The 12,223-nt window shown below is 35.5% G+C and overlaps 2 protein-coding genes across 2 annotated transcripts in view; both read left to right on the top strand.

Annotated features, from left to right (window-relative positions):
* Positions 1 to 891: 891 nt before the first annotated feature.
* Positions 892 to 8,216, top strand: LOC118747535 (pupal cuticle protein 20). The gene is made up of 5 exons (XM_036481585.1): positions 892 to 907; positions 3,294 to 3,518; positions 4,132 to 4,136; positions 7,525 to 7,785; positions 7,869 to 8,216. Exons 1-5 carry the CDS (start codon positions 892 to 894, stop codon positions 8,214 to 8,216), a joined length of 855 nt encoding a protein of 284 aa, XP_036337478.1.
* A 3,355-nt stretch (positions 8,217 to 11,571) lies between these two features.
* Positions 11,572 to 12,223, top strand: part of LOC118747428 (endocuticle structural protein SgAbd-6) — a 16,824-nt gene continuing 16,172 nt past the window's right edge. Inside the window, exon 1 of the mRNA XM_036481475.1 lies at positions 11,572 to 11,747. Coding sequence (XP_036337368.1) covers positions 11,733 to 11,747 — 15 coding nt within the window. The 5' untranslated portion in view covers positions 11,572 to 11,732. The remainder of the gene's footprint in view (positions 11,748 to 12,223) is intronic.

The following is a 12,223-nucleotide window of genomic DNA, read 5'->3' as shown; positions in this document are numbered from 1 at the left end:
AATAATTCAAATTAAATTGTGTGACAGGTGGCAACTCCCTTCGAAAAAGTAAAACCTTATTGCATGTCTACAGCCCAAGCCCTTTAATTTGACAGACCTTGACCAAAAATCCCTTTGCACATATAATATGTAGATTGTTTATGTAACCATTTTTTAATACTAACGATTTTTATTATTGCATTTTTGGGGGTTTTTGGGGAACCTAAAAAAAATAGTTAATGTTAGTGTCTGACCGACTAAAAATTGCATAGCTTGAAAAGATCGAGACTTTTATTTAGTGCAGTACACACCGTGTACCAGGCCATATTACCTTCGAATAAATGTTCCAAGCACCCCCACTAACTTTACTACTATACATAAAATTCCCAAATCGCTTTAATCAATACCATACTAAGCAATTTTGAAAATTTAACTTGCTAAAAGTTGTATCGGGCATTAAAACTTCGGACCGGAAATAAAATCAAAACGAAAAAGAGTAAGTTGCTATTAAAATAAAACAATAAAATGAAATTTGAGAAATTCTACAGAACGCATTCAATTAAAAAAAAATATAATAATTAAAATTTATATAATTTGTAAAAATTTTCTTTACAACTTTTCGGCCACTTTTAGCCGAAGCCAAACCGAATCCGAACCCGAACAGCATGGCCAAACTGTTCGATACCCGAACACTTGGTCGGACACTAGTTAATATTAAAAAAAATGGTTAAATAAATTTTTTTTTTTTGCACCACCCCATTTATTCGGCGAAAGACGACTACATTAGATATAACAACAATGAGCTCTTTTTATACATACATACAAACATTTTCTTCGAAAGATTTTCTTTTAATATTTAGGTAGCCCAGTTAGGTGCCTTGGCACTTTTTTCACAGGGCCTCTTTATGCCAAATGTCAAATGGCGAGAGTAAGACATCCACAACGAATATTCTGACATTATTTCATTCAGCTTACAGATGACTGAGGTGCTAGCGAAGGGAACTTACTTTATTTTTTATGAATAAGGCCATTATTATTTAAGTAAACAGGAAACAGCCATAGAACGTATACCTATGATTTCGGAAGATGAAAGAAAAGAGGATTTAAAATTTCATCAGAACTAAAAAAAATACTTTATCCCTTTTAAAACTCCATCCATTCATTATTTTGTCTCAGAAATACGGACCATTTTTTGCTTTTTATTGCTTAGGTACTAATGAAAAGCAAATTTATCGCATTAATGTACTTTTGGACATAAAACTTTCAGAAAAAAAACCAAAAGGTCCCGAAAAGTCCCACAATATCGAATCAAAACATCAAGAAAAGTCCCGAAACCTTTCAAAAGTAAAAAAAAATCAACAAATTTTCAAACTTTTTAATTTGAATCTTTAAGTCGTATGTATGCAATTTTATAGCCCATATAATTCTAGTCTAATGTAAAAAGCTAGTCTAAAAAAGCGTTGAGTTTTAATATTTTTTTTTTTGTCAAGGCATACCCAAAAATGTTCAAAAGATTCAGACTAAAAAGTTTGAAATCTTGATGAAGATTTAGTATAAAGTAGTAAACTTTGATTTATATGGTTTGGGTTAAAGCTTTTTAATATAAAAACTTTATATTACTTCAATAGAAAGAAATAATTCCATACAAAATTTAGCCGCTAGGTGGGGCGCGAGACGATTCACCTTTTTTTTATTAACTACCAATAAAAGCTTGCCATTAATTTTTTTTTAATTACTTGTTTATGTTCAAAATAATAAAAGTAAAGTGTCTTTTTATTCCTAAGAAACTTGTATTCTACAACGAGAGATCATTTTAATGATATTTTCGTAAAAAAGGGAATGCAAATTTCTCTACTATGCCTTCTTGATTTGAACATCTAAAAAACTTACTTTTATTTACCCTCTTTGCTCGCAACTCTAGCGTGCGCCCACAGTAGACGGTTTGAAGGGTTCAAAAAATGTAAATTTAACTTACCACCTACATACATTCCAATTCCTGGCGATTGCACGTATCTTTTTGCACTAGCTAATCGCAATATCGGCCTTGCGTTAAGCTGGGAAAATGTCAGCTGCTTTCTTGTACGACAAGTAAGTAGGACAAGTACGTCATGTCATCATTATTTCGACTCACTGAGCTTCTTTTGCTACGTTTTTTCCCCCCAAAGATACGCATTCCCCCTGTCGGCGCAATGCCGCTTAAGAGAAACAAACGTACACGTATACGTTTTCAAATTGGCCAGCTAAACTTGGGAAAACAAGAAGAAAAGTCGTATTGCGTAGTTAAGAATCCGGCGACACGCATTGACATGTTGGTAAAAAGTTAATAGACGTTCATTGATACAAGGGTGTCCCTTTGCAACAAAACACCTTGGCATGTAGGTATGTATGCTTGTAGTAGGTAAGTAGAATAAGTCGCAGTGCAAGTGTGGAAATTACATTCATTGTGCATTAGCAGTGCAAAATGACGCTGAGGAATTGAACAATGGGGGGAGCGGATAGCTTACGTTTGCGGTGGTTACTTCGATTCTACGCATGATACGCACATGCAGTGATATGTATGTGCACGTCCTTGCAGGCAGCATAGTCGACCATGTTACATTGCAGGTGTTGCCGATGTTTTTGCTGTTCGTTGCTTGATTGCTTCTCGGCTGGCCTGGCTAAGTGTTGCCATACTTCTACTCTCTGGGCATAGCGGATTTTTATTACCTTTTTTGGATGATTTGGACTGATCTTTAAAATCAGTTGTTTTAGCTGATTAATTGTGGATTTTAGCGTTCTATTAAAGAAGCGTTTAGATTTTAATGCAAAGTTCCCAAATGATATGCTGGGCAGCACTCTAAAGCCAATTTGCTTTGCAGCTTCTAATCTTTTTCTTTATTGTTAATCTACCATATAAGCTATACTAGTACAATTCAATTGAAATAAATCACCGTTTTATGCTTTTCAGAAACGGTTAGGTTGAATTAGGCGTACAGTGGCCCAGTGGAGATGATATCCCAATAACCTTTCTGGGCAGTTCAGCATAATCACTGTTTTTTTATGGGCTTAACTACACCCACAATACATTTTATAGAGCTCGTATAGTTCATCACTCAACACATCTCTCGCACCTGAATCAGAATTTTTGCGACATAGAAACACACTGAAAGATAAGACACTGAAAAAAGATTCACCTTAACTGAGACATCGCTGGTTTTGAACGGCTGGGCAGGTTCCTTTAAGCGTAATTTTTGGGCCGTATTTCTTAAGTATCGTAGAAACATATACTTATTTATGTTGTTGGTATATTTGTCTTATTTCATTTCATATTGCAGAAATGTGTATTGCTTTTAATATCAGCTTAAGTCCCATATTAGTATTCATCTTCGTAGTCGTATTTGTAATCGTACGTAAAAACGATAATAATGGTTATTGTAATGGTAATGTTAATCTTCATGGCAATGGTAATCATAATGGTAATGTTACCGATAATGGTATTGGAAAATGTGACGGTAATGGTAATGCTAATGGTAATGGTAATGGTAGTGGTATTGGTAATGGTATTTGTCTTCATATTCGTATCCCTACTCGACTTCATCTTCATCTACGTAATCGTATTCTTGTTCATTCAGGTCTTCATTTTTGCTTTCGTCTTCGGGCTCGGATTCGGGCTCATCTTCATGTTCGTGTTCATACTGGCGTTCGTAATCGTCTTCGTCTTCGTGGTCATTCTCGTCTTCTTATTTGTCCTGTCATCGTCGTGCTTGTCTTCCCATTTGTCATTTATTTGGCAACCGGCTGGTCACTAGTCGAAAACTGGTCACTAAGGATTCAGTTATGATTTTTGACTATATAATTAATTACCTTAATTGCAATGTTTTGTGTAGGACTGGGTTGGTTTCACATCTAAACTTTGAAATTTTTTTGGCTCCTACGCCCGTTCCGATCTGGCATCACCAAACTGCCTACCAAACTAAATGCGCTATTTTAAATGATTTTTAATTAAATTTGAAGTTTACTTGTGGCACAGCGGGTTTTGTTGTTTTAAGAGATTATGTAAGTCAGGCGTACAATAATTAACCAAGAGCAAATGGGGTGAGTGCGATGTATTTAGTTGAAGGGGTAGAAGGATTTGTGTTGGTATCTATTTATCAGTATTTTATCATTTGTTAGAATTAGTGAGTAGTAGAGTGATTTAAAATTGCAATGAATAAGTAATGTTTGCATAATTTGCTCCAAGGTAATACGTACGATTCAAATAGGAAGTGGGTTGAGTTTTATTCAAATGCAAAACGTACAGTCAGGCTAGTCATAGTTTGGCAAAGACGCGTTTGTTTTTTTATTTCCTTGTACTACAGCATTTTATTGATTTAGTATTTTTCAAATCATGCTTTTGGTCTATTTTCGTGTGATGTTCATTGGCATAAACCAACAAATTTTTATTTGACAAAAAAAAAATTATTTTAATTAATTTCAACATAGATCCGCAATACAATTCTTTTTAGTTATAAAGCGTATCCTTGATTGATTTTCTCTTTAACTCCAATGCAAACCTATGTATGTATATTTCTTGCAATTGTTAGGCTCTAGTTTTCAAGGCAGACATTAGCGTAATCACTTAACGCATTTGAAGCACATTGTGCTTGGCTGCTCTTGCATCGGACACGCATGCTCACTTTGAATGAGTGCGAAGCGCGAAAACGGTGTCGAAGAGTAGACTTTGATAATCATAGCTTTATTACTTCATCTTTACCTCTATTTGTATTCTGGTTGATATTCATATTTACTATGTACGTATGTATGTATTTCATCATAACGGATTGTACAATCATATAAGAGATACACTGAAAATAAAATGTTAGAAAATTATTTAGTTAACAAAAGTAGTAGCCATTGAACTGCAGATGGTTTTTGCGGCAAGATTTTGCAAGGTCGAAAAACATTCGAAAGATTTGATAATGTAAATCTTTACATTTGATTCTCAAATATCTGCAAAGCACGATCCCGCCTAGAAAATTGGTAAACAATGTTTTCGAAGTATGTAGAAATAGTTAAGAATACTATACTGTATTAGGATCAATGAAAGGTGTGAGTACTCTTTAGAGTACTGCCGCACATCAGCTATTGAACTCATTTGGGATTGAAAAGTTTCGGTCGCAGCATCACTCGCGGATAACCAAAATATAATGTTCGAGATCCTAGGACAATTTAGATTCGTGCACAGAAAACCAACTGAGACCTTTACAAAAATTTTATGACTACGGATGCATATCAGAATCATTTACAGCTGCAGGTGGTGACGATACGAATATTTTTCCTGCATTAATTTATAGAAAGATTACATCCTCGGTCTGTCTATTTACGGTTAGTTATACTTGAGAGTACGCATCGCGTATTTGCTTCTAAGCTGTTTAAATCACACCTATTAGTTAATTTATTTCATTCTTAAGATCATCGAAAGATTATTAGATTAGACCTCCATTGGGGCAAATTGTGATTCATGTACATTTCCCTTACGATACGCAATGTGCTTACTTATTAGGGTAGATAGAAAAAATCTGCCATAAAAAAAAATAGTCGAATATAATTTTTATAAGAAACCGCGTGGCACTGTCAGTAAAAAAAAATCCAAAAATAATCGAAATTATTTTAGCAACTTGAAACTTGCACTTTATTATACTAAAATTTAATGAGCTACTAAACTACAAAAATCATTAAAAATAATTTTCAAGCAAATAATAAAACCAACTTCAATTCTCATATACAAATTTAGGAGTACCGTTAATTTCTTCATTTCAGAGTCGGTTAAAAAGTATAAAAGAAGCACAGTTTTAGAGATTTTTCGAAATTTTAATGATCTTGGGGCGACCTTAAATGTTTTCCGTACTAATAAAATTTCCAAATCGATAAATTTATTTTTTTTCGCTCTACCCTAGTGCCTATGTCAAAGGGAAATTAACGGTTTCTACCCTTCAGTATTTGGCTAGTAAGACGTTATACATAAGTCCAGCTCTGCGGTTTGTATAAAACTGGTGTGCCAGTAAGAGCCTCTGCATAAATCCGAAAAAAGTGTTCTTGTACCGTTCACAAGAACGTATTAGCCGAACCTTGGCTTGATTACCATTTCAGAGATAGTAGAAATAGATAGATTACTCTGACGAAGCTAAATATGAGTATCTTGGAATAAACTTTGATAAGGTACTAAGTGGGAATTCGTTCCTGGTCAAAGTCTAACGAAGGCCGCCCGAGCCACGCGGGCCTGAACAAAACTCATCGGTCGGAAATGGGGTGTGAACTTAAGGTTAATGGAGAGGCTACATTGTATTTTATCCCGTCCGATTGTTACTAATGTTTTCGTAGTCTGGTGCCCGAAAACATGTCAAAAAGGTTTGCTTTACTCTGGGCAGTAGGATCAATGACAACTTGTTACACCGCGGACCTAGATGGGATGAACTTCACTCCATATTCTCGTCCAAGCAGCAGCAGCTTCGAGAGAGATGAAAATGCAAATATCTGGAGGTACTGTTAGCGCATAAGGACCGAAAGGTATTTTGGGTAGAATACCAGAGATGGACGGGTTTTCCGAATCCACATTTACAAATATCTACAGAATGAGCCTTGAAAAGGATTTTAAGGTAATTTTATGGATATACAAAATTTCAGACAGCCGGATTACGACATCCACGTTCAACAAACAATGTTTTGCCACTCTTCAACTCTTGGCAGTGAAAAGAACGGTAACACTATGCTCACCGCGGAATCGTGGGCAACAAGGTCGTTGACGAATTGATGAGGGAAGGCTCATCATTTTTTTTTTGAGGGCCGGAAGCATTTTCCAGGATTTAGTTGCTCTTCTTCGAGACTTAAAATGATAGAAAGGGTAAGCTAACAATGCAGTAAGAAGTAGGGAACGTTGTGGTCTCTTAGGCAAGTCATGTCCTTTGGTTATATTTTAGGTAGAAAGGACATACATACATCTTTTTAATAGAACCTCCTCCATACAAATAAAACCCCAAGAGTTGTTGGCAAAAGTAGTATTTTTGATTCTGCTCCATAGATGGCGCTGTGTTCAGGATGTGGTAGAAGGTCGCACTAAGGCGCAATTTTGGTATTTATTAATTGCCTGCTTACGTTACAGATTCGCGAGTTGTTTAAGAAAGTCAGTGAATTATTCACTTCAGTAGCCCCTCAGCGATTTTTCCCAGTGCTTGCATCTTTATCACACTTTTAACTTCTTCGTCTGCTTTATTAGCCTCTAGCTGACCTTTTGGTGCGTGAGGATCACTCAATCGTTGTAATACAATGTTATCCAGCGGCAATGAAGAAACGTTGCTCAGCCATCTAAGTTTATAAAACCAAATCCCAAATGGCTTCGCAAGTCAGTGTAATTTCGGTAGTTGAAAGCAGTGTGGTTTGGTTCTTTAAATAATTTAAACACAGCGCGAGGAGCTCTTCCATAAGCATGCGCACCGTGCAGGTTTGTTAACTCAAAAACAAAAAAAAAGTGCTACAAAAGTTTGAACAAATTAAAATTATTCTTTCGATTTCAAATTGCCTGTTTTGCAGTTAATATTTGTGATGTGTTGCATATTCTTTGACAAAACTTGGGCGGTACCACGCGGCTACCCGAAGGGCGGGCCACCAGCGCCACCACCAAGACCACAACCGCCACCTGGTGGTGGTGGTGGTGGAGGCTATTCATATCCGCCGCCTAGTGGGGGTGGTGGTTTCGGTAATGGTGGCGGTGGTGGCGGCGCGCCTGGAGCAGGTTCGGATATACCTATCATCAAATTGGAATCTAAAGTCAATATCGATGGTTCATATCAAGTAATTTCCAAAAATATAAAAAACAACCTTAGCCAAATTAATAAAGTGTTGCTAAACTGCAAAATTTCTATTTACAACAACAGTATGAATACGAAACTGGCAATGGCATCAATGCACAAGAGTCTGGTTTTGTGAAAAATGCCGACGATCCCTGCAATGCTGTTTTAACCGCAGAGGGCTCCTTTTCCTACACCAGCCCCGAGGGCCAAGCTTTCCTTGTGACCTATACTGCCGATGAGAATGGATTTCGACCACAGGGTGATCATTTACCAACGCCGCCACCCATACCGCCTGAGATACAGGATGCACTGGATAAGATTGCTGCCGGTGGCGGACATCCTGATGATGGCGGCGATAACGGTTGTCCTCAGAATAATGGCTGCAATGGTGGTGGTGCTCCGCCACCACCCAGTAATGGCTATCTGTATTAGGGGTATGGTAATAAGTATGGTGATAAGTATTTGTGTTCTTATTTACATCTACAATAATAACTATGTACCTATAATAAAAAATTTATATATAAACAAATTTGGTTAGATATCTTATTCATTCTTTTATTTTAAGTATTTGTAGGTAGATTGCAAAATTATGTTTTGTACCGATATACCCATGGCCAGATGGAGAACGCTGAAGATCCCTTTGGCTTCTCACAGGAATACTAACGACCCACTGAGCCAGTGGGTGGCTACATGACCGCCATGTTCTGAGCCCCGTATAACAGCAGCAGCTGCAGAGATGAGGAGGTGATAGAATCAGCATATCACTTCCTCTACTAGTGCCCAGCAACAATTTTCTGGGGGACCACTTTTTCGAGAACCCCGATAGGTTAGGGAAAACTCCACCGGAAGGTTTGCTAGTATTCGCTAGCGAAAGACATGTAGGAATAGGCTTAGGGGAATCCTTGTGGGTATCGCTATTGGCCTCGTAGCAGACGGCCCAGAACGATTTTGACGTAGAATACGTCTTACGTTTCGATATGGAGGCTATGCTCAAATGCTGTAGTTGTAATTTTTAGAGCTTCACGAAAACTCTCATTGCACGAGAACTAATAAAGCGATTTCAAGGAAAAGTGTGGTGTTTCAAAGACAAAACTCCTAGCCATTCATTTTTGTAAGTAACAAATTCGATTTCTGTCGTAGAAACAACGGTAAATATTGGCTTATTTTGGGGTAAATTTTAAGCCTTTAAAGTGCTCTGGCAACTTATGATTTGCAGATATAACTTCAATTTTTGGGATATAGATTCTTTGGAGCAATAGAAATATTATCGTGTGCAATATATATTTAACAAATATAAATTAAACAAATATAGAGTATTTTAAGGCAAAATGCTCGAAAACCGCTCCAACGATTTTGTTTTTGTTTTCTTTAATAAAAAGTTCAAGGTTTTTCCTTTCGTCTGGTATATGAGAATTATTGGCTGATATTTTCTAGGTATGTTTATTTGATTCAAATATATGAGTATAAATGGTTTTCCATACAAAATCACTTCGTCATCTTTTGCAAACACGTGCATGCGCTGGAAGTGCGCTGGCTTCTGAGTAACAAATGAAAAAGAGTTGCCACTTGATAAAAAGTGTATTTGAAATTATTTATAAGTTAAATGAATTATTACAATATGGGTATCTATCGAAATGGGTTTGAAAAGGCTTAATTTCTTCATTATATGTAGGAGGATTGCCACCTATTTACAAAGATAAATTAAATGTAAAAAATAGGTAAAATGAGTTACTATAATATGAAAATCAATCAAAGTGGCTTTGAAAAAACTTAATTGCCACCTGTGCACAAAGTTCCATGGGTTAAATGAACTGCTTTGAAGATATTTTTTTTCTAAACTACATGTAGGAGGGTTGCCACCTGTTTTAAGATTTAAATTTAACTTGAATTAAGGGAATAAGATGATGTAAATATGCATCACAATGCGAGTGTCAGACATTTCAGTTTGAAAATAATTTAAAGAAGGTTGCCACCTGTTTACACATGTAGCAGAGTTGCGATCCATTTTAAAATTTAAATGCAACTTGAATTAAGGGAATCAGATATTTTAAATATGTCGATATATTTCGGTGACATACGAAAAAGGTTTAACATGGTTTTAGTTTGAAAATATTTTTTATATTTAATATTTTGCCATCTGTGTAAAAAGCCGAATTTGTTTAAATTATACAGAAGTAAGTGTATTAAATATTAAAATATGGGTGTCAAACGAAGGATTTTTAGGAAATATTCAACTTGAACATTAAGAATATTAAAAAGGGCGGTTTGAGAGCGTTTGGACATGATCACTTTGAAATGCTACGTGCTGCAAACTCCATCAGGTCATCTATATTTACTTATAAATATTCCAATATGTCATCGTATTGGCATTCAAATTCAATTGAAATAGTACTCGTTTTTGTGTTCGCATTTCGAATTCGCAACAAAAGGGTTGCCTTTTTGTGCTACCTGATCTACTCCACTGAAATAAAATCATTAATCTCGCTTCAACTTCCTATACAAAGAATAATCGTTTAACCTAACTTTCAAACGCTTTCAAAGCCTGCAAGTAAAAACATTTTTAAATTGAAATAAATAAGACAAAATACTACAAATAGCAGTAGATGCGCTTCAAAGTTCAAATACAAGCAATTATTCACTGGCTACACCATAAGTCAATCGTTGATAAATGAATTCCTATTTAAATTTGTACAGAGCTGATTAGGAGATAAATTACCGGCTTCAATGAGACAAAAAAAAAAAGTTATACGTAAATAAATACTAATAGTCACGTTTACATGGACAAATTCAAAAATATTTTAAGAATTAGTTGACGATGAGCGATCAAACTAGGGTGGTTCATAAAGAGTTGATAAAAGGGCAAGCAAATATGGTTACTTGGTAAATGTTGTAGAGTTAATGAGCGGATGATGCTTTGAAAAGCGATTTATATGTGGCCATAGTGATAGACGAGTGGTTAGAGGTGCATACTAACACTCAAAAGGACATAGGTTCGATATCTGGACTTAGGATGCAGAAGTAAATTTGAAGAATATCATCATTCCTTAAGCAGACTTTATAAATAAGTATTGGCCGCTTGCTGGCCACCAATCTACGAACTGCTGGCTGGTTTTCTACCAGCAGCCTGAGGCAGAAAAAAAATACAGTTTTATGTGTCGTAAACTGAACTAGAAAAATTTAATATTGTTTTGCTATTTTTGATAATTAATAGCAACGTAGATAATTTGTAGATTTTGTACTGCACTTTTTTCGACAAAAGTTGCTATAAAAATGGGCTACCCTAATGTGTTCAAAAATATGTCCACATACCTCTATCTTTGGCATTCGTTCAAGTGTCAATCGTCGCAATTGGATTTTTGCAAACACGAGTATCTTCATCTTTTGCACTTGAAAAATGTGCGCATCCATCTGAAGTCGTTGTTTTGCTTTGCGAATCTCTTCATCTCACTACTTGTATAGTGATTTAAATTTAGACAAACTTGTCCAATAAATAATGACGTAATCTATTATTATTGCGTTTCGCCGGTCGAAATGATCCATCCCATTTGGGGTGACTTATGGAACGCTATAGCTTTTGCTCATTAGCATAAGCTTACAGCAAAATCAACGTACATACATACATACATACATACATACATACATATGTAAAAAGAATAACAAATTCTTAGGAAAATAAAAAAGCATCAAATACAAAATCATGGCAAAAATATTTAAGCCGCATTTCGTTAACTATAACGAAAGAAAAAACAGTTGAGAACATAAATGTGACTTGCTAATACTTAGATACTTTTTAGAATCGTACAACGCAGCAGACCAGTTTAGTCAGATTTTAAAATTGAAGGAAAGCACAACGTTCCAACGGATTTTCAACTGAGGTGGCAAAGAAACAAAAATAAAGTTTACTTACAATTTTTTTTTTTTTTATTTCGCAAAAAATTGAGTGTGAAAATGAAGAAGCAAATCGTAAGTACTAAAAAATAATCAATTTATATACTCCGTGCAAGAAAGTGCTGATATTCTATAGAATTTTTATTTGGGATTGCTGATGGCAAATAAGAATTTTTATTACGCAAAAGATCTGCGAATATTGAACGATCACTGGTTTATCAATAGGAGAATAAAAATCCCTGTTTGCGTTGAAACAGTGCCAAACGTTATATTATTACACATACCGTCACCTGAATCGTCACCTGAAATGCAAAAAGTCGTTACTAATAAAATTTTGTTTGCATAAAACGATGTGTGGGGAGTTGTATTTCGATGAAATGTATTTTATCAATCAATAAGTGAATTTTGATTTTTTTTTATTAGTTACGGCATTTTGCATTGCAGGTGATGATATGTAGGTATGTATATGGATGTAGAAAGAAGCTGGTCAAGAAAAGAAAAAAAAATCATTCCATAACTTTTCTGTCGCAGTTGGACCAAAACGTTTATCT

Source organism: Rhagoletis pomonella, unplaced genomic scaffold, assembly GCF_013731165.1.
Source record: "Rhagoletis pomonella isolate Grant_MI unplaced genomic scaffold, Rhpom_1.0 Rhpom_scaffold_00012, whole genome shotgun sequence".
Taxonomy (NCBI): domain Eukaryota; kingdom Metazoa; phylum Arthropoda; class Insecta; order Diptera; family Tephritidae; genus Rhagoletis; species Rhagoletis pomonella.
The sequence above is the reverse complement of the archived record's forward strand: the minus strand, read 5'-3'. Positions and strand labels throughout refer to the sequence as shown.